Source organism: Python bivittatus, unplaced genomic scaffold (genome assembly GCF_059951505.1).
Source record: "Python bivittatus isolate LINGU-HERP-01145 unplaced genomic scaffold, Pbiv_v1 ctg000570_np1212, whole genome shotgun sequence".
Lineage (NCBI taxonomy): Eukaryota > Metazoa > Chordata > Lepidosauria > Squamata > Pythonidae > Python > Python bivittatus.
Genome location: NW_028277097.1, coordinates 2,476,140 through 2,503,876, shown reverse-complemented (window position 1 = coordinate 2,503,876; position 27,737 = coordinate 2,476,140). Strand labels below are relative to the sequence as shown.

The following is a 27,737-nucleotide window of genomic DNA, read 5'->3' as shown; positions in this document are numbered from 1 at the left end:
TTTGCTTGATCATCAATAAAGGGAGCTATAGAAAGAGCTAAAATTTGGACTTAGAAAAAGTGAGTAGATTCTGTCTGCTTTAAAAGGCACTTCTTTTCTTTCTGTTCTTTCCACTCTGTCTCTTTCTTTTAAAGTGGTGGTGGAGTGCTTCGTGTGATCAGTGATCTAGAAAAGGTGAAATGGTTTGGGAATGGGGACCTCAAATAGTTAGTTTTACCAGATCTGGGCTGCAAAAATCTGGACCATTTGCAAATCCTCTTTGTTACCATCCTATGTTTGTCCAGATTTTTGCAGCCTAGATCTGGTAGCCCTACAAATAATGGCAGGGCAATGTAGCCAAACATTAGGTTTGCTAGACAACTTCAGACCCATCCTAATAGCAGAGTTAGATGTTATTTGATTATAAATCAGTTGCATATACCACACTACAATCTCATAAGAAGCCCTATTGATCTGAAGTTTTCTTCCAAGTATTGGATTAAGCTGATACTTCCAACTGTTTGGAATAAAATCTACATTTAAAAAAAATCCGCCACCTTTTTTAATTTGTAAAATTAGATTTTTCTCCAATTTTTAAAAGATGAACTATTGTATAACATGGAAGTTACTTCCTGGTATGAACTTAAAGACGGGAAATACAGATTTTGGCTAGAAAATGCTTACCGCTTTTCTAAGTTTTGGGGGGGGTTACAAAAGTTGAAGATTTGGGGGTATGACGCCTATCTGAAGATAAACTGGTATATTTGATGTAGTGTTTAATAGTTATTGTTCAGCTGCCTGAAATGTACCATTTACTTTTTAGTCATAAATGCAAACAATCTTCAAAAAGGAGTTTCCATTGAAATTGCTAACCTGAGCAATCCCACAGAAGGAAAAATAGAAAGTAAGAATAAGTCTAGACACCTAAGCAATGCCTGGCTTCATAATTTTGACACACTACACTCGCTAACTCCAATTGAATCCAACCCTGGTATTTTTCCTTCTTCAATAAATGTGAGCATGTGTCACATTTACCTGTACATATATGAATGTCATGATCCTACTTTTGTCTCACCCCAAACCCATAACCAAAGCCATCAACCTTTGGATTTATCTGCTGTAATGATAAAGTGGTATTTCATATCTCCCAACACAAACCTTGCTATGTGTACCATTTGTGGTGCTTTGGTGGATCCGAATTCCCACTGGCAGCTTTTAGCTGCTCTGGGCACAACCTCTTTTCTTGGGTTACTGGTGTCTTCCCACCATGGCCATTTTGGCTCAAGCAGCAGTGATCAACCATTAGGCACCTGCCCATGTAATGACTAATGAGACTGGAGCCAGAACTGGCTAAATGCACATTTTGCAATATGAAAGGAAAGAGATAATGGGTTGCTGTATTTATGTATTCATTTGATTTATATCCTATCTTTTATTTAAGAGATACTACCACTTGGTTCTCCTATGTTCCCAACAACTCTTTGAGATAGGCTGAGCTTATTGGCCCAAAGCCACCTATTAAGCTTCCATGGCTGAGAGTGGGCTAGGACCTAATTCCAGTTGGCATGATGCACAGAGAATCTAGAAGGGAGAGTATATAAGGCTTCAAAAAGTCATGTTCTCCCCTCTCCCAAATCTCCCAGACCATGTGAAGGCAGGTCACGTTGGGATCTGGGAGGGGACAATATAAAGAATGTTACTGTCTGTTACACAGCCCACTGTAAACCTGCACACTGATCATATGCAGCATCTGATCCACAGGAGTCAGGTGACCAATGCTATTTTACCCCGCAGGTGACATCATCCCACCTCCATGGATCAGACATTGCAGGTGATCCACGCAGTGGATAGGAGCAGGAATGAGAGTACAAAGTAGCTCAGAGTTGTCAATAAACTTACAGTAAGACTACTTCTAGGAGACTGCCACCCCATCATTAGCCATAGGACACCAGTGGTGCCTGTTTTGCTACCCAGCAATTGGGGAGTGGGAACACTGCGAGGAAGGGAAATTCAGGCCCCAATCACTGCATGTAGAAGGTTAGGACAATACTACTCACTGGCCTCATTATCAAGGCAGAGTAGAGATTGGCTCTTAGGACAGAGTTGATTTGCTTTGCAGACTGGTAGAAAGCACATTAAAGTGGCAGTCTGGATGTGCTCTAGGAAGAGGAGAGAAAGGACATTACAAAATGGAGTGCAGATAAAGCAAGGGGAAAGGGTGACTGGCATTGGAAAGTATTAAATTCACTAAAAAGCTGTCCCTCCCTCAAAATTAATCTGCTTATTTGGGAGGTGGAATTTTTCTCTTCCTCAGGAGTAAGTACAGTATGAGAACTGAACCACCATTCTCCTTTGGAGATTGGCACCTCCTTTTGAATTTAAACTAAATCTTCATAAACTTGTCAGCCTGACTCAGTCCCAGCTGATGGAGAGAATACATAATCATATTTATCCTGGCAACTAGTGATGTCAGATTCGGTTTAGAAAGATGTTACTTGGGGAATGAATTTGTTCTGTTCTTCATAGCATGGCACCTAGTTTGTATATCTGTAGACCACTAAACTCTCCGAGACTATAAACTAATGCAGACATACTTAAACAGCTAATACCAGCCTTTTGTTTTTCTTTTCTTCTTGCCTAAGGATTCTTAGGAATCTGAATCACAAGTTGACCTAGTGAGAATATTGCCTCAATCTGGACTTTTGAATGTTTTTCTTGTGGCCAATGTGGCCATCTGAGGGGTTCAGTCACACTGTTCCAATTGATCAAAAGTGCGTTTGTTCCTCAATGGGCTGTTTTGGGGGGAGAGCAGGAACCCATTAAAACAATCTTCCCCAATATAGTATCTGTGACCCCTTACAATTAAAAAATGCATTCATGTGGCACTCCTGTGAATAAAACAATGATTTAATTGAAGTTATTAATAAATTAATATAAATTCTAGTAACATTTATTTAGGTAAAATATAATTAAAATTGGCTTAAATTTAAAAGGTGGTAACATAATAGAGACTTGCAACTTATTAAACTTTTTAATCAAAAACAAAACAATCAAAACTTAAATCATTTTTTTTAATGGGAAGGATGAGGTAGTTTAGTTTTGCATAATGTCTGAAACAGCCACTCCCATTTTTCATTTATTTTGGATCAACGAATGATTGATCCATAGGAGCAACTACAGAAAATCCTGAATTTGTGGTCGGTTGTCCAGACAGAGAACACTTTGGGCTTTCCTCCTCACTTTTGCTTGGACAAGCCAGATGCTAACTTGTCCAGGTAGAGCAGGAACAAATTTTGATGGGATCCATCTTTGCTGAAGCCCTATCAGAATGTGCTGTGAGCTTTTCCAGCAGCTTTGCTTGTCCAAGCCAACAGCTTACGCAGCAGAGTAAGTTCTGACAGGGTTCTGACTTTGCCCATGCAAGTACTGGCTTGTCCAGGCAAAGCGGGAACAAGCACGTGCAACCATCTACCTTTGTATATGCAAGCCATCAGGCTGTGCAGGCAAAACTAGAGCCCTGTCAATACTTTCTTTTGCACAGAACAGTGACCCATATCCAGATGTGTTTAGTTCAGACATGGAAGCAAAACATGTTTGTCCAGACACGGGACCAAAGGTCCAGGAAAGGAACACATGTGTTCTAGGCAAAATTGTTCCGCAGGGAGCAGGAAAAAACCAGGGTCATCAAGATAGTCTGCCCACTGGAGCTTCCCAGGACTTTCTGTCTCCTATGTCCCTTCCCTCAGCTGACAATGTCCTCAGTTTCAAGTGCTATACATCCTTCTGGCTGGTCTCCCCAATTTGCCTTAAACAGAGATGGGGAAAGGGGCATGAGGGCAGGCCATCGGATATACCGTACCAGGACTGAAGCCCAGGGCCCAGTAGTGGCTATGGAGATGTAGGGAGAAGGCAGCAGTGGAAAGATTGATTGGTGGGCAAGCTGGCACTCAGCTTCCGAGGACGAGGGAACAGAAGAATGAGGCAAACCAGCCTTGCCCTTGTCACCTCTTTTGACCGTTCTGGATTTCGGCAGCACTTCCAACAAGTGGTTTGTTTTGGGTTCAATTTTCCCAATTATGATTCTCTAGAAGCCATTGCTGATGTCGGCCCAACAATCATATCCGTGGTTGTTCAACCCAATTTTAATCTACCGAATCATAAAATAATTAAGTAATCAATTTAATCATGGTTAATCAACCCAATTTCTGGTATCACAGGACACGACAAAACATAAACTAGTTGCAGGGATTGCATTTGTACAACGCATACTAGTTAAAAACTCATGATCAATTAGTGTGTGGTTCAGGGAACCCTGCAGCCACTATTTCATTAATAAATTTGCCACACCCCCCCCAAAAAGCAAAGTAACAGCATTCAAACCCGTAAAGCAAAGGAAGCCCTACGCCACTCGACGCACATGCCTTCCAAAGGAGTCGTGCACCGATGAGGCTCTTGAAAAAACTTTACACCGATCAATATGCTGGACAGGAGTTGCTCAGAGCAAAGCCAAAAACTCCCCCCCCCCCCAGCCCCCTGGTGAAATTTGCTCCCGGGGTTGTGAAAGGCGCGAAGGCGAGGCTTCCGTGCACGCGGGGCCCGACCTGCGACTCCGATAATTCCCGGGCGCCTCGGCCGGCCGGCCGGCGGACACACCGCCAGGAGGCTGCAGCGCCGGGGAGGGCTAGGCGGCAACAGCTGGAGCACGTGCTGACGAGGCGCTCCGTCCGCGTCCGGGGCGGCTTAAGACTCGGGCGCCGCTAAGGTGAGGTGCGGGACTGCTGGCTCTGCGCTTCATTTCCGGCCCTCGTGTGAGGGGAGCAGGCGAGGCAGCCCGGTCTCCCTGGGGCGGGAAGGGCCTCCGCCGCCGGGTGACCATCGGAAGGGAGAGTTGGGCGGGCGGCGGGGAGTCAGGCTGGCTTTTGGCGGGAGAAGCAGCTGGAGTGGATGGAAGGGGCCGTTTGTAAGGCAGAACGGCGTCTCTGAGTTGGAGGGAGGTCTCCCTCCGGCCATCTTAAGGGCTGCGTTTTGTCTCTCCTCGGTTTGACGCTTCGACTGTCTTTCTCCCTTCGCAGGAAGACGTGGAGTTGGCCGACGCCGCCATGGGTGACGAGGACTGGGATACGGAGATTACAGAGCATAGTGGAGGGGGGAGTGGGGCCTTGCCCGTCTTCCAGCCCAGCTTCCAGAAGCCGGTGGGTGGCTACAGTATGGAAGTTGGAGGTCTTGAGGCTTTCGCTGTTTCTCCTGCATTTAGGTCAGATGCGCGCTACCTTCCTGAGGTTGGATGTGCAGAGAATGGGAGGTCGGTTGAAATAGGGATCTGGGTAGAAGGATTAGGAAACAACCCGTCAATCCTGGAAAGTATAAATTCTAATATCTGGTCCTGTACTAAGTTTCCGATTAGAGGTTGACCTAGTCAAAGTGATGACGACGGCTAATCTTAATGGCCTAAGCCAGTCTTCTTCAACCTGGAGCCTTCAAGATGTGGTTTTATGCAACTCCCAGAACTCCCAAGCCTGCTTTTGGGGCATTCAGGAAATTTCAGTCTCAAATTCTGGGAGTTTAAATGACTTTGGGTGGCGTGTAGTTATATTAGCAAACAGGCATTAGATCACCCCTCTGTAGTCTAAAGTGATGTAACTCAATTTGCCACTTGACTCTCCTGCTTTGCTGAACAGAGGGTAATTTTATATCTATTAATTAAAGATATTTTGTCTGCTTCCTATTGCAAAGCAAGCAGCTACTTGAGTACAGGTTTAGATTATAATTCTGCGCGACTCAGTTGGGAATGAGCCATGTTTATTTAAGTGGACAGTTACAAGTAAATGAGGTTTTTTTTAGTCATATAATCTGCTATTTCTAAGCCTCTACATTTGTTACCAGTGATCACAGGTTGATAGTGAAAGAGAAAGGGTAATTAATGAATTATACAGTATTCTCCAACACTAGAGTAGTTAAGGGAACAGTTATTCAAAATGTTAACAGCCAACTCCTGCTTAAGCAGATGTACTTTATTATATTTACAATATTAACTGATTTTTAAAAACTTCTTGACATAACAGTTCCCATGTGGTCTGATTCTTTACCTCATATTGTAGGGCAGCATACCCATAAGAACAAATGAAGCCTCATGCAATTTCAATCAGAGTGTAAAACTGCCAGGTATGTGTTAAGGAATATAATAAGGATGTATGTTTTGAAAAAAGATGGCTGTAAATAATATATTGAACTTTTTAATAACTGTAGGCCCTTAGTCTCTAACATGGCCATGATAGTCATTTTATGACAATATATGGTTTCAAAATTCTAGCTGTACACACTGGCCCCAGATGGTTGGGAAGGGTGTTGATGATATTTAAATTACTAGCAAGTATTATGCTGCTTCCTTTCAGTTTTAAAATGAAATAATTTTGGCTGAAGGAAAATTCACCTGATGAGTTAGGAAGTAGTATATCTTTGCCCAAGGTCTGTAATATTTAGTGGGCCAAGAGATGTATTTAGTCTTCAAGTGTGTCTTGGGGATGGCACATCCAAAAGTAGTGACTCATTGGCAGTTCTGATTAGAATCAAATACAATTACAAACAATGAACTTAATTTTCTTATATCACAATCCAAATTACAACTTCTAGAGATTTCTTGGAGTTGCATCTAAGGTTGCTAGGGGACATGTGGCGCCTTCAGACTTGGTCCTGTGATTTATGATCATGAAAAGAGTAAATTGTGGTGCAAGAAAATTTGTTGCTAAATAGTGTTTCTGATTTGTTCATATCACTTATTGAATTGATAATGTTTATTTTGCTTATTTAAAGCATTTGTATATTTTCTCCATTAATCTCAAAGCAGTTTAAAATTCAAACAAAATAAGCAGTAAAAGAGCAAGATTAGTAGGAAAGGTGTTAGAAATATCACAGCATTAGCTTATTAAAATGCCTAGAAGAATAAAAAGGGCTTTGTCTGGTAGCAGAAAGAGAATAAAAATGACACTAGCTGTACCTCTCTGCTGAAGGCATTTCAAAGTCAGGAAGCCACTGCTGAAAAAGCCTGCTTCCAAGTGACCATTTGCCACATATCATTATTTGACGGGTTGCAGAACAAGCCCTCCAAAGATACTCTTAGGATATGAAAATGTTCTCTCAGCTGTGAAATGAGTCATTTCTTAATTTTTAGATGCAACACAATTCAACAGTCAAGGTTAATTTACTAAGAAATGGTGGCAATTTTTAAAGAGTTACTAAAGAGAAAAATAGGTTAACCTTTTAAACTGATCTCTCCAGTATTCCAGTAGTTAATATTACTGGCAAGATTGATAGAACCTGAGTTTTGAAGGAATTCTTAATTGTTAAGGGGTTACAGTTGAAGAAACAGAATTTGCTCATGTTTTCTGTGAATACAGATTCTTATCTTTGGTTTAATAAATGTCTGGCCTTTGATTTGTCTGATGATAAAGTTTGGGAAGTGGGGGTAAAAGGTTTGGATATAAGGCAAAGAATTTGGTAAATCTAAACCAGATGTGCTTCATCCTTACATACTTAGAAGCTAAGGTAAAGTGTAGTATTAGAATTTAAGCAAAATATCTGCCACAGGTAGAAATGTTAAAGATATTGATAGAGGAAATATTTTTTTAAATACAGTATTTTTATTGCATTTTTAAGCCAGTACAATTAATAGTACAGTTGTGCAAGTAATATAAATAAAGCAAGTAATAAAATTAAGAAGAAAATGAATACATTCAGTTCGTTTAGATGATTAAGTTACATAGTATGCCTAAAAATTAAGACAGAAACTAAAAAACAAAGGAAAAGATGAGAAATTAATATTGCCTTGTTTCAGTTTAAGTAATGAAAAATGCAATGCTTTTATTTAAGTCCTTAAATTGTGCAAAATGTGCTGTTTCTTAAAACATGAAGCCATTGATTTTGCAATGTAATGTAATATACTCCAGTTTTCTATTCAACATTTTTGTATATAATGTATAAGTGTTTGAGAGTGCTTGTGTGTGTGTCTATGTGTGTGTGTGTGTGTGTATATATGTATATGTAATTTTTTGATAATACTGAATTGCTGGTTCAGCCTCTATTAATGCCTTCTCCAGTATACTTAAGAATTTTGGAGCTTCGAAGCTGCTAAAGAATTGGGTTCAAACAATATTAGCACACTATTTATTTATTCAGTTTATATAGCCGCCCATCTCAGACCAGTGACTCTGGGCGGCTAACAACAATAAAAACAGTCAACATTTAAAACAGTACAAAAAATTAAATATAAGTATAAATACAACAACCAAGAGATCTTTAAAAACCGTCAGTATCAGCACAACCATGAAACGGGGCCCTTCCCATGTTCAGGGCCTCAGGCCCGAGCATAAAGCCAGGTCTTCAAGGCCTTCCGAAAAGCCAAAAGGGTTGGGGCCATCCTAATCTCAGGAGGGAGGATGTTCCAGAGGGCAGGCACCACAGCAGAAAAGGCACGTCTCCTGGTCCCCGCCTGCCGACATTCCTTGGCTGACGGGACCCGGAGTATGCCCATCCTGCCGGATCAGATTGGACAGGTAGAAACAACTATCTTATTTGTTGGTAAACCTCTTGAAACACAGTAGGGCTTCCTCTGAAGTATTTCATTTATATTTATATCATGACTTTCCAACAAGAGTTCAAGGTTGTTTGTATGGTCTGTCATGTATATCCACACCAACATCATGAAGTAGGCTAATCTGAGACTTGGGTGATTGATCCAGAATTTTCTATATATCTTCATGATGGAGGGACTGTTTGAGCCCTCATTCCCAATCTTAGTCTAAACACATTGGCTAAACATAGAATTGCAGTGGATGTTAAGTTGTACCTTGAAAGGTTGTGCAATATTTGGTGACTTACAGTTGAGTCACAACAGTATTAGAGATTCTGTCCTAGTCTCTGGGAATGCTTGTAATAGATTGATATATCTAATTATGCTTTTTGTCTAGAAATATAAAGTAATTTCCTCTGCAATTATTGCATCATACTTCTTTGAATGTGTAGGTTATTTTTACAAGTACAGTGGTACCTCTACTTACGAACGCCCCCACTTATGAAATTTTCAAGATACGATCAGCTCCGGCCCCAAAAATTTACCTCTAATTACAAACTCGCCTCGACTTACAAGCCATTTTCCGCCTGTGCCACGTGGTCCGCAGCCATTTTTCCGCCCGTGCCACGTGGTCCGCGGCCATTTTCCGCCCGTTCCATGTGGTCCGCGGCCATTTTTCCGCCTGTTCCATGTGGTCCGCGGCCATTTTTCCGCCTGTTCCATGTGGTCTGCGGCCATTTTTCCGCCCGTTCCACGTGGTCTGCAGCCATTTTCCGCCCGTTCCACGTGGTCCGCGGCCATTTCCCCCCGTTCCACGTGGTTCGCGGCCATTTTTCCACCCGTGCCACGTGGTCCACGGCCATTTCCCCCCATTCCATGTGGTCCGCGGCCATTTCCCCCCGTTCCACGTGGTTCGCGGCCATTTTTCCACCCGTGCCACGTGGTCCGTGGCCATTTTTCCGCCCCTGATGCGTGGTCCGCGGACGCCGGAACGGATTAACGGTAATTACATTGAATCTTATGGGAAAATTTACTTCGACTTGCGACCAACTCGACTTGCGATCAGAGTCACGGAACGGATTAAGTTCGTAAGTAGAGGTACCACTGTACTATAGTATCTGTGTTAAATTCCTGAGAGCTATTACTATCAGTCATGAAATTTGGTAATCTGCAAAATTGTGTTCTAAATCATTGTTATTTTGTTACGTTATGCTGTTTGCCTGTGCAGATCTGTTAACATTAAATCATACTTCCATATATTAGTAAAGTGAGGTCCTCCAAATGGTTTAGACTACAATGCCAAGATGCGTATAATGCTAAACACCTCATATAACGCTAAACAAATCACTTATTTTTAGGAAGCTTTTCCTCTGAAAACAGAATCCCTTGGGATCATAGATATGGAGGTACAGTATATACTGGTGTATTCTTAACTAAATTACAGAAAAAAGAACTTGAATATGTTCATGCGCAGATACAGCACACCTGCACATCTGCATATCTGTGTGCTATTTCTTATCAGGCAAAATGTTCAAAGAGGGGGATGGAATTTAAAGATGGTATACATTTTTTAAATTATAGTGAGATGAGAATGAAAAACATTTGACAGATGATCATGATCAACATCTATTATGAGTCTTTGGTAGTTACATAGGCCAGATGAGAGAGAGAGTGTGTGAGTGGATGGATGGATGGATGGATGGATGGATGGATGGATGGATGGATGGATGGATGGATGGATGGATGGATATCGATCCTGGGCATGACATGCAGATTCTAATTCTATGCATCACAGTGTAGAACAAAAATACCCAAATCATTACCCGCATCTTCATAATACAGTGGTGTCAGTTTGTCTGTCTGGATATCTTCCAAAACAAGTCTTTGCCAATTTAGGTATCTTGCCAAATTATAGACTGCCTTCATATATGGCTGCATGAATCACAATTGTCCAGGTTTACAGAATATACTAATCAAAATTATCCAAACCATGTTGTAGTATAGCACAATGTGTGAGCCCAGGATGCATTAAAACACTGAAGTACACTAAATTTAGCTTTGCAAGAAGTTTGCCATGAAACAAGGAATACAGTAATTGATTATATCAAGGAAGGAATACATGAACTCAAGGGATGCTTGCTAATAATAAAAGTTCAGTTAATAGTAAAATCAACAATGAATCTTAACTATGGTTTTGATTATTTCTGAATTGAGCTTTGTATATTCTGTGCTCCCATATTATCCAAAACATAATGTTCATTTAATTTTAGTACAAGTATAAATCCTGCCACTGTGGTTTGCAAACCATGGATTATGGAACCAGATTGATATAATCAAGCAGCTTATTCAGCATATTGAGACTTGGCAATAAATATCTAGTAAAGATGCCTGTGCGTGTAAAAAGTAAAAACATACTTTAAATGCAATGATATATGTAATTTATATACAGGAAGTGGTTGCAGAATCCATCTTAATTTGAGAGTCCCAAGTGGGTCTTATGATGTGCATTGGGGGCTGTATCAGATAGGAAAATGGGAAAAGTAAATGTAGTCAGTGCAGGAAGTGACTATACCTAGGTCCTCTTCTGATATTGAAATCTCATCTATTGAACCCTAATTTACTTGGAAATAAGCTTAAGCAACTTTTTGTGAAACTACAAGCTGGCTGACCATAGAGTGCTCTGACTGGAAGGTGAAGCTGTGAGGCTGAGCAGTTATACTTATGGGCCTATCTTGTAAATTATTTACATGTGTGAAGAAACTGATTATAAATGCACTTGACTAATACAAAGATTTATTTATTATTTACCTTTTCCTCTTTTTATCAGGTGTTGGAGAAAAACCTAATGATGAAGAGAAACAAATAGGTGGATTTGGAAATGGAAGAATTTTTGGAAACAGAGGTATACTGTAAAATTTTCATTTGTCATTTAATAAAAGTTATTGATAGTATTTAGAATTTAATTCAAATGTTTTAGTAATTAAAAAAAATATTCTGTGCATAAAAATATTTTGGAGAAGGGAAAAGGGAACTGATTTCTTAAAGTCTGGGAATGTACATCCGGCAAAAATAGGATACTATTTAGTGCAAATCATAAATTGAGCACATTTTTGCATCTGTACTTAACGTGGTAGGGGTGTATGAAACTGAAAACACTGTTTCAAACATGAAGCATTACATTCCACTGGGTCTGCTGAACTTCTTTCAGATTGGCCACAGTTTGCCTAAACAAATCTGCAGGGATCTTGGACGAGCTTATGGGGTGAGCAGGGCTAGGCTGGTGTATGCCACTCCTCTTCTCTGCATGTCCTGTGTGCTGACCCGCCCCTTTTCTCAGCATCTTCCCTTTCTTGTCTCCCCTCAACTGCACTGATATCACAGTACAGCATGTTCCATTGGCTCACCCATCCTTCCTCTCCTGTCTATCCTCCACTGTTGCCAATGTCCCTGCAGGCCATCGCCAGGGAAACCTATTAATCTTGGCTTTTTTATGCTGCTGCCCCCACTTTTGCATGGAAGAACCATTAGTCCATATATAAAGTAGTTCTGCTTGTGAACACACATTTCATTTTGGTCATTAAACTCATTAAACCAGCTGTTTCTGCATAGAACGTTTTATGCCCAGAATGGTTTATACATCCATATTATGTAATTAATTCCTTCCATTCCATCTGAAACTGGCTTTATTCCCAGTTTTAACTAACATTGTTTTGGTGTACATGGAAAAGAATGTATAATGTAGAAATTGTCTAGAAAAGAAAATATGTCAGAATAAATACATCTGCACAGAAAATAGTTGTGACCTAAGAGAATTAATATACTTAATAGTTAATGGACATTAAGAAGGCAGGAAAAAGGATAATCGATATGGTAGTACTTTGGAAATATTGTTTCTTGTGACTACTTAATTCTTGTACAGTTTGAAAACAGATGGAATATCATTGTTTAACATTCACTATATTAATTTTCTATAGCCATACTAGGAAATAGGTTTGAAGAAAGAAAATACTCAAGTTTTGAGAGAGGTAAGATTGCACATCTGTATCAAGTAATAATTTATAATCCAGCTAACCCTAACCCTCTACTATGAAATAAAATGATTAATTGAATTTTGAATGTCATGAGATAACATGCATCTAATGTTAGAGTTATCACAGCTAAAACAGTAATTAAAATTGAATTCAGGATAATCCATGTTCATTATGATAGGTAGGTATAGTTGTGTTAAATATAGCTATGTTAGCAACCTAAGGAAATACTGTGTTTGCTACGTTGAACTCTGGAGGAAAGACAGGATATCACATGATACTCTGAGCAGTATTTCCCTACTGTGTTGAAGTCTTTATTATTTGATAGAAGAAGTATTTGCCTTTTCTGTAGAGAGCTCAACTTGGTTTCCCCTCATAAGAATTTCCCTCATTTTATCCTGCTCAAATTCATTCTGACCTAAGTTTGGGTCAAGAGAGTCTGCCATTGAGCTTCATGATTGAATGGGAACTTGAACCTAATCTCTCCAGTCCAAGATGGGTACTCAAAGGAATTGTTGGCTAGATGTTCCATCTTGTTAGAAAATTCACTGTTGCTTTTCTTGCTTAACTGGAGACTGAACATTGAGCAAGATTAATTCCATGGTAGGAAGTTGCATTTATTGCTTATCTTAATAAATTGAAATAAATGAAAGTTTTGGAAAATGATTAGAGATGTTAAAAGTACCTGCTAAACCGAAAACTTAATTGTTCCTGTGAAATAAATTTCAGATAATGAAGACAGCCAGAGCCAGTCAAACAAAGGGGATCCAAGGAGAGGTGGTAAGAGTTTCTCCTTTATTAGGTTTGAAACAAACTTTCTTTAAATATATGAGATGTAGAAAATGCATACATTTATTTCTCTAATGTCACCATTTGCACAGTGACTGATGAGTTTTTCTTTCTTTGCTTTTTGGCATACACTTTTGTAGTACATCTGGCACAACTATTTCGTTTCCAATCTAAAATACAGGTAGTCCTTGAGTTACAATGGCAATTGAGACTGGAATTTCTGTCACTAAGTGATGTGGTTGTAAAGTGCAATTGCATCACTTAGTGAAAGCAATCCCTGCAGTCCCAATTGTCACTGTTAACTGAATCCCATGGTTGTTACACGAGGCAACTTCCTGACGACTTCCCACAACCAGTCAGTGGGGAAGCCAGCAGGAAGCTGCAAATCCCAGGCTGGCAGGCAGGTAAGTGGTGCTGCTGGGTGGGGGAGGGAGCAAGGGGATGTGAGGGAGGGTCAGGGAGAGTGTGGAAGAGGCACAGCATGGTGCAAGGAGGGTGCGCGAGGATGTACAAGTGGCTGGTGCGGTGTGAACGCAGAGAGGCTAGGAGGGTGCATGGGTGGGGGAGACTTAACCCAGCAACCTGCGACCTTCCCTGCCGGCTTCCCAAATGACTTTCTGGGGAAGCTGGCAGGGAAGGTTGCAAATGCGATCATATGATCATGGGGGACTTGGCACCTTGTCATAAGTGCAAACGGGTTGCCAAGCACCCAGATTGTGATCATATGTCTGCAGGGATACTGGGATGGCCAGAACTCTGAGGACCAAGTGTAACCACCATTCGTTCAGCACCGTCGTAACTTTGAATGGTCACTGAATGAATGGTCATAGGTTGGGGATTACCTGTATATTATTTCCAGTTTGTTTTCTTGGCTAACTTGTTTTTACGTTTTTACTTAGGAAATTTAGATAATGAACTCTAATTATAAAAACAATCTTTGTGTTAGCATTGCACTTTATTATAATTTTATCTTGCTTTTTCTTTTAAGAAGCTCGCATGTTTTGACTTTGCAATACCCATTTAACACGTTTGGGTGGAAGGTAGTACTTTGTTAAAAATTTGATGGTGTGCCCCCAGGTGGCACTTTTCCACCATATTAGACAGTGGCTGGGTTCACACAACAGACTACAATATGGTGATTGGTGAGTTACCCAGTTGCATAGTTTTGAATAAGGCTTTTAATCATTAACCAGCTACACTGGCTGGATTCTCATGGCATTGCCACAAATTAGATAACCACATTTTAACCAAAAGTACATAAGTACAACTACTGACTTGTTAGCACATTAGAATAGTTTTGAGCTTTTTTAAAATTTAATATCTTTTAAAAATTTAATACTTGGATTCATATTCTGATTTTCATGGTGCTGAAGTCTGTGACTGTAAACTGGTGTCTACAACTACAACTTTATCAGTTAACTTATGTTGTGTTAGAATTAAGCTTCTTTACATTTGGCTTGACATTGTATCTGAAGTGAGCCATTAGTCAGATTCATGCTGTGCATAGCCATAGCTTATAAAGAAGTTACGGAGTCATAGTTTATACATAATGTTAGCCCACAAAGCATGGGTTACAAACTCCAGTTTACAAACGAAACCTGGTTTGGTTACCGTTGTTCCTTTTTGTTTAATTTTCCTCAAAGAAATTATTTTTTCCCCAAATTAGGTTTTCAAGGAATGAATGATGTTGGTGTTCTTCGCAAACCTGGAAGAGGATCATTCAGAGGTGGTAGAGGAGGATTTGGGCAATTTACAAGTAAGTATTAAAATTTGGAATAATTCAGAAATTGGTTGAGCCAAACATTTCTAGAAATGAAAGGAAATTAGTACTGTACCTAAGAAACATTTACAAACAGTAGGCATATATGCCTGCTGAAAAAATAGAAAAATATCGGAATGGACTTTAGTATCTTGATAGTTCTGAGTATTCTTGGAACTTGTTATGTTAGTTTAAATATAGTGAAACAACTTTTCCATGGAGAAATCCAGCACGTAAAATTGAATAAATCTTTGATTATATTATAACAGATGATGTAAATGAGAAGCAAGATGGAAGACAGAATTCTTTCAGCTTAGGTTTTAAAAGAAGAGGGTTTGGTGCTGCATCAGGTAAAAATTCAAGTGAAATTTTATCCCCTGTTTTTTCATATTCCTTTTGTGATCTGATCTGAATTCCATGCATAAGATTGACAGGTGATGTATTTAAAAATGGAAAGGCGGAGAGGTCATAGATAAACAGAACTTGGAAGCTTTTTGTGAATTTGGAAAGAGAAAACTGGTATTACCCAGATGTTCCACAATTACACTTCTCTCCATCATTGACCATACATTGCCAGAGGCTCTGCCAAAGGAATTAAAGTAGTAGTCCTCAATTTACAACCATTGTTTAGCAACCATTTGAAGTGACGCTAAAAAAAGGGACTTACAACCAGTCCCCAAAGTTATGACTGTTGCAGCACCCCTGCAGTCACGTGATCAAAAATTCAGGCTTTTGGCCGCCTGCCTGCACTTAGGACCACAGGGGTGCTTCAACTACCCCCACCCACCAGTCTTCCCCCATCTATGCTCTTTTGGTGTCCTGTATTCCGTGGCCCCTGCTGCCCTAGCTGAACTTTGCTGTTGCCTTGCTCCTGCTGCTGACCAAGCATGCCTGGCCTGGCCCTTCGCAAAGTAGTTGCTGACCACACAAGGCTTTCTTCCCAAGGTAATGCACAGTGGTTTGCTCACAAGACCTGGGGAAGATGGCCTCCTGTGGCCAGCAGCTGCTTCACAAAGGGCCAGGGCAGGCATGCCTCATCAGCAGCTGAAGCAAGAAGACAGTGAAAGTCAGCTGGGGTGGCACAGTGCAGGGTGGTGAGGGCAACTGCAACTGGGCTGGGGTGGCTGGGGTACCAGGACATGGTGGCTTTGTGCTGTGCTATTGGGGCTTCCTGGGGCATGGTGGCTTTGCACTATGCTGCTGGAGCTTCCTGGGACATGGCAGCTTTGTGCCACGCTGCCAGGGCAGCTGAGGCTTCCAGGGGTGGCTGTGAAGGGCTTCGCTCTGTGGCTCAGGCTTTTTGCAACCCTGGAGCCACGGCACACCCGGAAGCTCCTTTGTGCTGCACTGCTGGGCCAGGCTGGAGCTGAGCTTCATGCTGCACTGTGGCTCAGGGGCTTTTTGCAGCTCCAGAGGCGCAATGCACCAGAAAGCCCCTTTGCACTGCACTGCTGGGCCAGGCTGGGGCTGGGCTTTGCACCACACTGTGGCTCAGGAGCTTTTTGCGGTGCAAAAAGGCGCATCAGGAAGCCCCTTTGAGCGGCTGGGCTGGGCTGGGCTGGGCTGGGCTGGGCTGGGCTGGGCTGGGCTGGGCTGGGCTGGGCTGGGCTGGGCTTCCCACCATGGCTCAGGCTTCTTGCAGCCCCAGAACCACAGCGTGCCAGGAAGCCTCTGTGTGGTGCTAGGCTGGGCTGGGCCTGGCCTTCTTCCTTTGGCACACGTTTCTTGCAGCCCCAGAGCTGTGATGTGCCAAGAAGCCCCTGAAGCTCAGCATATTCTTTCCCTGACCTTCCTGAGCTTGCACCACACTGCAGCACCCCTCTCCTCCAACTCATGCATGGCCTGTGCTGGCCCTCTCAGGCCTCCCCCACCTGCACGTTGCACCCCCATGCTCCTTACCTGGGATTCCCACCTCTTCCCGCTAAATGACCTGCTGTCATTGGGGATCCGACCGGGACTGCCCAGGGTTGTTGTCACTAAGCAATGTGGTCACGTGACATTGTGTTTAACAACTGCATTGCTTAGCGATGAAAATTCCAGTACTGATTGTGGTCATAAGTCGAGGACTACCTGTACAGCAACATCTGAACAATTTACATAAATGTAAACTAATGATGATGGTAGTTTATCACAATCATTCATAATCACAGTATTATTAAAATAATGTTTGTGTTTTTTCAGGTGACTTTGAAACTAGAAGAGGATTTGGAGGAAGAGGTAAAAATAATTTGCTCAGGTTATGTGCTACCTGTTGTGGATGCATGGGATTACACTTCTGTTATTTTCATTAAGCATGACCTTTGGCATCTGGAAGGCAACAATTTGGAGAAGAATGATAAAGATACTCCTTGTATAAAGAACACTTGTGAGCTTAAGTTTGTTTCTTGGTTTTCTGAAGGATAGAATTAACACTAGAACTTGCATGATGTTTCTATATGCGTGCGCGTGTGTATTTATTTTACCTCTGAACACTCCTTTTCTGGTTTCATTTGAAGTTCTTAGTTTGAAAATCATCCATATAGCTGCATATAACTTCAAAATTCAGTTCCGCTATAGTGCTAAAATTATTTTATCACCAGTCAAGTAACCTAACAATTCTTTTAAACAGGGGGTTACAGAGGAAGCAATGAAGAAGTAAATGTAGTTTCTGGAAGAAGTAAGTGTGTTTTAAATGTAAGCAAGTTTTAAAATGTATTGGAATTTTCTTTTTATGTTCTGACAATCTTTTCTTCTTCTTCCAAACCATTGTTTAATTTCATCATTAAAGGCATATGGAAATCAGGTGATGATCCAGAAAAAAGTGACAATACAGGTAAGTTATACCAGAATGAATGAATTAATGGGGCAGTCCATGATTGAAAGCAGATAATAAGATTTTTGCTCCACACGTAGAACCTTTTGAGAATCAGAATGTCTTTCTTGTATTTGCAGGTCCAAAGGTGACATATGTACCACCACCACCACCTGATGGTGAAGATGCCATCTTTGCACATTACCAGACAGGAATAAATTTTGATAAATACGATAATATTCTTGTAGAAGTTTCGGGCCTTGATCCTCCACCAGCAATATTGGTTAGTGAATGTTTAAAGTTCTTGTGGAAAATAAAGAGCTGAAGAAAATGATAGAAATGCCATATAGGTAGTCCTCGACTCATGATCATTCATTCAGTGACTGTTCAAAGTTATGGCGGCACTGAATGAAGGGACCTACGACTGGTCCCCAAAGTAACAGGCATTGCAACACTCCTGTGGTCACATGATCAAAATTCAGGCACATGGCAGCCCTCCCGCACTTAGGACCACAGAGGTGTTTCAGCTCCCCCCATTCACCTGTCTACCCCCCATCTATGCCCTTTTGGCCCCCTGCATTCCATGGCCCCTGCTGCCCTAGCTGAACTTTGCCATCATGTTGCTCCCGCTGCTGACCAAGCATGCCTGGTCTGGCCCTTTGCGAGGTAGCTGCTGGCCACACGAGGCTTTCTTCCTGAGGTCATGCATAGTGGTTTTCTCGTGAGACCTGGGGAAGATGGCCTCATGTGGCCAGCAGCTTTTTGCAACCCCAGAGCCGTGGCACACCAAGAAGCCCCTTTCCACTGTGCTGCTGTGCTGGGGTGGAGCAGCTGAGACTTCGTGCTGTGGCTCGGGTGTTTTGCAGCCCCAGAGCCACAACATAGCAAGCAGCTGTAGAACCGCACGGTTCTGGAGCTGCTTGCCACTCTGCAAGGCAGGATGCAAGGTGGCCAAAAGGGCAGAGATAGTAGGGGAGATGGCCAGGTAGGGGGAGCTGAAGAAGAAGCAGTCCTTTACCGAGGCTGGGAGGGACCAAGCCCGGAATGGCTTAGATTGGGGTGGGTCCTTGGCTAATGACCAGTGGAATTTGGTTAACAACAGCAATGGAGAGTGCCAAGATTGCCATCGCTAAGTGATGTGGTCACATGACGTTGAACTTTATGACCACATTGCTTAGCGATGGAAATTCTGGTCCCAATTATGGTTGTAAGTCGAGGACTACCTGTAGCAATTATTATTTTAAGTGATAGAGACATTTTTCATCTGAGCTTCCAGTTTTATCAATAAGCTTTGTAACTGGTGAACAGAAAAAGATATCTAACTTACGTCAGTAACTTGGGGGGGGGGCAATTAAAGGTTGTGCATGAGATAAGAAAATGTTTTGTTTTAAAGCCAGAACAAAATTTTTGCAGCCCCCATCTTTTTTGTCCCATTGCTTCTACTACCAATGTCCTATTGCTGTATGTCCCATCTGCCCACCCCAGATCTTCCCAATGTTGTTCCTTCTTTCCCTTAGCAGCCTAATAATCTTCCTTCCTGATTTTCACAGTGCCTTCCCTCCGTTCCTTAGGTGCCAACTGATTTCCTAGTGCAGCATATCCCACTGGCCCACCTGCCTCCCTTATGTCCCCAGCGCTTCTTGGAGTCAGTACAAAATGTTTAAATAGAACATACCTACTATCAATGATTTCTGATTAAAAACGAAAGTATCAGGATATAATTAGTGACCAAACTTCTCTTGCTATTAAAAATAACAGGAAAAATGGATTATTATATCTTCTGATTTTGTTAAGAATTTAGGCTTACATATAATTTCTGGCTTTCTTTATCAGGCTATGCTTGGGGATATGGGTTGATATAATCCACAAAATATATTGAAGTTGCTATATGCTAGTAAGTGTTTTAAAATTATATTTTTAGTTTTCTTAATGTTGTTTTGTGTTTAATCTATTTTTTAGAACTTTGAAGAAGCTGATCTGTGTCAAACCTTAATAAAGAACATAGCTAGAGCTGGATATTTTAAACTTACTCCTGTGCAGAAATATAGCATTCCAGTTGTTCTGGCAGGACGTGACTTAATGGCATGTGCACAAACCGGATCTGGAAAAACAGTAAGTACAAAATACTAGTTTCTGTTACTTGAATTAGAGGTTTTGGGTGGATTTATTAGTATTTTATCAATATTTGTTTTCAACATTTGAAGTTTTCAAATTACTGACTTGGTCCGTTGTATGAATATTTCACTCTCAGCTCAACTGCACTTTTCAATTATGAAATATTTTCATTAATGGGAATGGTTAAATTGAAATTGATATATTAGTAATCTGAGTTTCATGATTGAATAACTGAAGTTTAATTAAATACAAATAGTTTAAATACAAAAAAATAAAACTATTCTTGACAGTTTGGATGTATTTGTTCAGTACTTTAATAGAGATCTCCTAACGTTGATTTCAGGTTTGTTCTTTTAGTATTGTCTTAGATGAATGAGCCATTTTTCTTCTTGCAGAGTTTTCTTAGGAATATTGTTTATGAATCCCTTTTCATGATAATGAGATTTATAACTAGATCACTTGCTTGGGATTAAAAAAATTAGGAAAATTCTCCATGTTTGAAAGTAGATGCTGGACCTTTATATTTTAGTGTACTTTTTAATTTTTTTTATAGATCTCCAAGGTTGGATTAGAGAAATGCACTTTATTTAACTTTGTCATGTTCTGGAAGTGCAGATTTTCTCAATTGTAATATATTTGCCCTTTAGGCAGCTTTTCTTATACCAATTTTAGCTCACATGATGCAAGATGGAGTGACTTGTAGTCAGTTCAAAGAGCAACAAGAACCGGAATGTATAATAATAGCACCAACTAGAGAACTGATAAATCAGATCTTTCTGGAATCAAGAAAATTTTCATATGGGTAAGTATTTGGGCAATGGTAGAGCACTCCCACCAAAAAATAAATTATAGTAGTGTATATACATATCTATTCAGTATGTATCTAAATTTAGCTTATAAGGTGTTATGATGGTTGTGAACATTGGGAAACTGTCTCAGATTGATATACTGGAATGCTATTTATTTTGGTTTAATAATTTTCTAACTTAATTCTGACTTTCTGTGAGGAACCAAAGTGTTTGCTGATTCATGTGCAAAAAAGTAAACATTTGACTGATAATTGATTTCTTCAGCTTGCTTGGTGTATTTATTAAATGAAATACAAAAAGCTAAAGCTGTAACTGTGGCTACTTAGAAATCATTGGATACAGATGTTAAGTGTTCACAATTTTTTAATACTGCAGACTGGGCTGGAGAAAAGTACACAAGTGAATCTGACTAGGAATGAATATTGATTATTATATCATTCTTACATAATTGTACTCCTATTTTAAGATATACTTGGGACATATACATGTCCCATGTATATCTTAAAATAATATTGGCACTGGGGGATTAAAGTATAGCCACTTAACTTTAATATAGACTGTCAAATGCTGTGGATTAAATATTTCAAACAAACCTAAAGTAATGCAGTATTAGGTCTGTTGTTATTATACCATATTGCAGAAATTTGTTAAGGCCTTGTTGTTAGGTTAATAGTAATACATTGGGGTGCATTCACTGTTTTTAATTGTATGACAAATGTAATGTATATTTTCTTGTTAACTAGAACTTGTATAAGGCCTGTTGTGATTTATGGAGGTATACAAATGGGCCATACAATTAATCAGATAATGCAAGGTTGTAATATATTGTGTGCTACCCCAGGAAGACTTTTGGATATCATAGGCAGAGAAAAGGTAAGATCTCTATGTCACTATTTTCTTAAATATTATTCCTTCAAACTTCAGATTTAGTACTGCTTTATTGCAAGGGTCAGATACAGTTTAAAACAAGGTTTTTTGAGAAGATGATGAGGATGAGTTAATATATCCTAAATTGATTCACAAAAAAGGTACTTCATATATGAACAGGCCAGTGAGAAAATGCTATTGGTATTAAGACTAGAAGGGTGAGAACAGATTCTGGCCATTATAACATAGTGTTCAGTTTTTTTCAAGCCAGGGAACATATGATTGTTCAGATAGAATTATCTGTAGTGGCAGTGATTCTTCACAGTCTTCTTGCTACTTGCCAGTCCTACCATCCAAGTTACTTAAGAGATTTGGTACTGGATCTGGAATGTTGGACATGTAAAATTATAGGGAATGCAGGATCATAGTGTGATAGATACATGAAGGAAGGGGAGAGAAGCATCTGAATTACTGATAGAAACAAACTTTGACCATTCCCGGAATAGTTTCATTTTTAAGAAATATAAATGCACAGTATCAAAAACCATCAGCACAACTGTCTCTACTACCAATGTAACTAAAATAAGATTGGTTGCTACATTTCTGTTCATAGATACCTCTTAAGTATTGCTGCTATATGGTAGTTGTAGATGTTAATTTAGCAACATCTAGATATAATTAATCATTTGTGTGAAATTAGGCTATATTGCCCTTTAAAGCAGGATATAGGGAAAGATGTAAAGTGTCCCATATATATTTGAGGGCTAATTTGAGTTTGTGCAGCTGTCATGTAAAAATAGAATTGTGCATTCTCTTTTTCTTGGATTAAATTGTTTATCTGATTTTTTTAAAGATTGGGCTGAGCAAATTAAAATATTTGGTGTTAGATGAAGCTGATCGTATGCTGGATATGGGATTTGGCCCTGATGTAAAGAAATTAATTTCATCTCCAGGCATGCCGTCAAAAGACAAACGCCAAACATTAATGTTTAGTGCCACTTTCCCTGATGAAATCCAAAGGTCTGTATTAGCAATTCATTTTAAAAATACAGTTTACAAAATGTAAATTTCTGATTATTTATTCAGAGTGAAATCAAATACACATGCCACCTCAGTAAAATTCTGAATCCCAGTTGCCAGGTTTTTACTTAAATGCCTACTTTATTTAATCTAAGAGGAACTGACTCTTCATAGAAAGAGTATCTTCTGAGTTAATTGTTTGGAATGATGCCTATTTTTTTACAATGCCTATTTGGACAATAAGTGTTAGTAATTTTAAATAGTATGTATTTATAGAAGTGGTACTAGTACATTTACTTTTAGTAGCAGGTTTACTAACTATAAAACATTAGTAGTGTAATACTTCATCTCCCAAACTATTTGCCCCCTCTCCCTCTTGATGCACTAATTCAAAGTAACTTACTTTTACTTAATTGTTTAAAGGCTTGCTGGAGAATTTTTGAAGACAGAGTACTTATTTGTTGTTGTTGGACAAGTGGGAGGAGCATGCAGTGATGTTCAGCAGACCATACTTCAAGTGACTCAATATGACAAGAGAGACAAGCTTGTTGAAATTCTTAATGACATAGGTAACTGAGGCCATGTAACTGAATAAACCCTTTATTTAATAATACTGATTATTAAATTGATATAGGGCTGCCAAGTGTGTAGGGTAGCATAGTATTGGCCAGTAGTAAGTACGTGCATTATGGATTCTCCACAGTGTTCTTTTTCTTCTCCTGATCAGCTGATTGTAGAGTTCTGGGGATGGTCCATTAGTTTTTAAGAAATAAATTTTCTGAGCTAAAAGCAGTTTACAATGTTTTAAGCAAGGTTGTTTTCAATGAGCCATGCCAGTTAATTGTAACAGAACAATAGAAAAACACCATTTGATGAAGGATCACTGTCACATTCTCTCAAACCATCATCATCACTGAGATGAAGTTGTGGGTGTAAAATTGGAGGGGTGTATGCTATGTATACAGAAATATTTTTGAAGGAGAATGAAATATTACTGTCTGCTTTCTTATAGGTGATAAACGAACTATGGTGTTCGTGGAAACAAAGAAAAAAGCAGATTTTTTTGCAACTTTCCTTTGCCAGGAAAACATAGCAACCACAAGTATTCATGGGTGAGTAAATTGTGGGTAGGCAACATTTTTGTGCCATTTCAAACAAATTGGCTGCCAGGGCCAGTTATGATAATTCTTCTTTCAGAGGTTAAATTGGTGATTGTGCTTCCTGTCACAATCACCAATTTAAACTAGCCCTCAAAAATGATGTTGCCCTTTTCTGGATAGGTGGGAGCATTTCCAAAGTACTTGGTTGCAACTATTTATATTTCTGTTTTCTAATAATGCCTAGGGATCTAAGTGGAACCTAGACACATTCTCAGGAACATAGTGCTTTGAAGAAAGAAAGGTTTACCTTTTTTTTTAATTAAAAGAATCTTTAAAGCAGCAGGTGGGGCAAGGAAGCTAAGTACCAAGAGAAGCTGAGGTGCCTCCCCTTATCTAAACCAAAAATAAACCATGATCTAGTGACTTTCAGAATATTTAAACCATACTCTATAGGAAAAAAGGCTTCCCTAATAGTTTGCAAAAAATAAGTAATGACAGCCATTGTCCCCAGCCAGTAGTAAAACAACAGTGTGGAATTCCATGGGAGAGAGACTGTGATTTTTTTTAAAACACTATTGTAGCTATGAAGTCTGCCTTTCTCTTTAGATCTCTAAAGATCTATATAAATCTTCATTTCCTTATGGCAGATTCAACTGAAAAAGGCTGAAGGTTCCAATAAAAATGACTGGATACATTAAAAAGACAACAGTTAAATACGCATTTAAAGAGCTAGGGTCAGGAAAACCTACATAACAAAGTGGCCCAGGAAAAATTGCACTAAAAAAAAAGGAATCCATTTGAATGGCTTTGTACATGATAGGAATTTTTATACAAAAGTTGTGTATTATGGAAAGCTTTGATTGAAAACAAGTGGGGATTTTTAAAACCAAGATTTAAAACCCAAGATTTTAAAAAAAGCTGTTAAACAAAATATTTATCTGCACCACCTAGCTGACTGTCTTATTTTAAAAAAAACTATGCATTATTTGGTATTATTTGGACAGGAGTTCTCTCAGTGAATCCAGAGATATAGGCTAGATTACGGGGGTGCGGGGATGGAGTCAGAATTTAGTAGCAAACTATTTGCATATTACTACTGGTAGTCCTCAACTTAAAACCACAATTGGAACTAGAATTTTGGTCACTAAGCGATGTGGTCGTAAAGCGAGACATGACTGCATTGCTTAGCAACTGCAATCCCAGCAGCCTCCATTGCCATCATTAATCAAGAATCATGGGTCGTTAAGTGAGTACCCACCCCAATCCAAGCCATTCTGGGATTGGTCCCTCCCAGCCTCGAGCCTCAGTAAAGTAAGGGACTGCCTCCAACTCCCCCACCTGCCTATCTCTCCCCATCTCTGCCCTTCTGGCCACCCTGCACCCTGCCTTGTGGGGTGGCAAGCAGCCCCAGAACTGCACAGCTCTGGGGCTGCTTGCCACGACCTGGGAAGCCGCAGCCGCCCCAACCCAGTCCCAGCCACCCTGCACACTGAGACCCCTGCTTCCCTACACTCTGCCACCCAGCTGGCTTTCATTGTGGTCTTGCTCCAAAAAGCCCCTTTGCAAAAAGCTCCTGGGCGGGGTGGGGCGGGGCAGGGCTTTTGCAAAGGGATGTTTTGGTGCACAGACAGACAGCTGGGGCAGTGGAGCGCAGTGTGGCAGGGGGCCCAGAGGGCATAGATAGGGTGAGATAGGCGGGTAAAGGGAGTTGAAGCACCCCTGTGGTCATAAGTGCAGGTAGGCTGCCAATTTTGATCCCATGACTGCAGGGGTGCTGCAGTGGCTGTAACTTTGAGCACTGGTTGTCACTTTTTTCAGCACATTTGTAACTTGGCTGGACGAATGGTTGTAAGTCAAGGATTACCAGTACAGTACAACAGTAGGGCTATTGAAATGCTTAAATTGTCATCTCCTTTCTGTGTTTTCAATTAAACTATGAGATGATAAAGGTAAAGACAAATTGTTTTTTAAACTACTATGTTATCTCTAACCAGAACAATCTACAGTAGACAACCACAAATTTTGGATTACTGTCTGAAATACATCAATCTGTAGAGGGATATCCTTATTCTCTCATTCATACAGAGTAGAGCTTTGAATGGCATATTTATTATTTTTTCTAATGCATATATGCTTTACCCTCCACTTTGATAGATAGATCTATCTCTTAACATATCTTTGCAAATTGGGCTAGATGATGATGTTTGTTTGTTTGTTTGTTTGTTTTTAGTGATCGGGAGCAGAGAGAGAGAGAAGAAGCTCTTCGTTATTTTCGTTCTGGCAAATGCCCTGTTCTTGTTGCTACATCTGTAGCAGCAAGAGGTCTGGATATAGAAAATGTTCAACATGTTATAAATGTTGACCTCCCTTCCACAATTGATGAATATGTTCATAGGATTGGACGAACTGGGCGTTGTGGTAATACAGGCAAAGCAATTTCTTTCTTTGATCCTCAGTCAGACAGTGCTATTGCGCAGCCTCTAATCAAAGTGCTTGCAGATGTAAGTTGTCTTTCATTTCTCTATTTTTTAAAATAGTTTTTAAACAGACAGTAGTAAATAGACAACAGTGCGTATGTAATAATGTGATCTTTTCTTTTCAAGGCTCAACAAGAAGTTCCAGCATGGTTAGAAGAAATTGCTTGTAGTTCAAGTGGAATTGGTTTTAGTAATCCAAAGGGAAATATGTTTGCAGCTGTTGATTCCCGAAAGGTAAATACTAAATAAAATTGATTCTTACTTAAACATAGGTTAGGTATTGTAATTTTGAAAGACCGTTGGTTCCAGAACATATTCAGAAATCCTTAAAAGCAGAATCAAACTAGGATGAGAGTGAGCAATATTTGTGGCCATGGGTATCGGCAATAGGGATAAATGATGAAGCAAGCATTACAAGAATAAGGATACAATAAGGGAAGTGATGTATGGTGGAAATTACCATATATTAAGGTTCTTTATACACAGATTGTTAAATAGTCTGGTAAAAAGATAACATGGATATATAGACTGTAGTAAGTATTCTTGTGTTTGAGAAATAAACATTTGGGCTAACTGGGCTAGTGGTATGATGGAGAACAGTAGTAATTGTTAGGGCTTTTGTGCACAAACAAAATATACTGTTAGTGGAAGCTAATCATGAGCATTAGAATACAGAAATATGGCTTTGTAGTTCCTTGTAATTCAGGCTGTTTATGATAAATGCTGAAAGATTGCCCATCTTTCAAGCATCTGAAAAGTACTTTCTAATATGATGTTGAAAATAAACCACATAGCACACTTTCTTCCTGCAACGTACAGTTTTCTTTGTTTTATCTGAAAATCTGAACTCTGTTTTATGTAGATTTTCCATGGCAAAGACAATCATCATAGTAGAGGATTTGCAGCATCAAATATAAATGCAGCAGATGAGTCCTGGGATTAAATCTACCTTTTATCATAGAACAACATTTCTAATGTACTATATTAAATCTACCAAACAAACCTGGGGAAACCTGGCTGGATCCTGACCAAATTTACTTGATTGTCTATGATTTCAGTGGGACTTACTTCTAAGTATATGTGCTTAGGATTATAACATGTTTAAGAAACCATTGATGTTGCTGCCTTCCTATGTTCAGGAAGGGTGGGTTTCAGGCATTTGAATTACTTATTTAGCTAATATAAGTTTAATGGTTGTGTGAAGTAACACAATTTGTTGTAAAGGACTGTTGTAAATGACTGTAAAAATGATTAATAAAAACTTGTAATCATGTCCTGTGCTGCGGATTTTATAGAATTTAGCTCAATTCTGGCAGGTTGTTACCTGAAACCATTGATTTAATTCCCAAATAAATACTTTTAGGATTGCAGTGGTATCTAATCTAAAAATGCAAGCTTTCTTACAGTTTTACCAGCTATTGATTCTGCAACCTACAT

General features: G+C 39.8%; 1 protein-coding gene across 3 annotated transcripts; it reads left to right on the top strand.

The window, feature by feature from the left end:
- DDX4 (DEAD-box helicase 4) lies at positions 1-27,737 on the top strand. 3 transcript variants are annotated; one of them, XM_007421344.4, is made up of 22 exons: positions 1-59; positions 5,052-5,171; positions 6,078-6,141; positions 9,904-9,951; positions 11,373-11,447; positions 12,520-12,570; positions 13,303-13,353; positions 15,029-15,118; positions 15,391-15,471; positions 17,303-17,338; positions 17,730-17,777; positions 17,889-17,933; positions 18,053-18,195; positions 19,872-20,024; positions 20,675-20,829; positions 21,580-21,709; positions 22,557-22,723; positions 23,147-23,292; positions 23,736-23,835; positions 26,054-26,324; positions 26,427-26,534; positions 27,163-27,737. In XM_007421344.4, exons 2-22 carry the CDS (start codon positions 5,079-5,081, stop codon positions 27,241-27,243), a joined length of 2,136 nt encoding a protein of 711 aa, XP_007421406.1. In that variant the 5' UTR covers positions 1-59; positions 5,052-5,078; the 3' UTR covers positions 27,244-27,737. The 3 variants fall into 3 exon arrangements, with proteins under 3 accessions (XP_007421406.1, XP_025027075.1, XP_025027063.1); XM_025171295.2 differs by lacking the exon at positions 1-59 and adding an exon at positions 4,780-4,847; XM_025171307.2 differs by lacking the exons at positions 1-59; positions 9,904-9,951 and having other exon boundaries at positions 4,779-5,171; positions 27,163-27,736.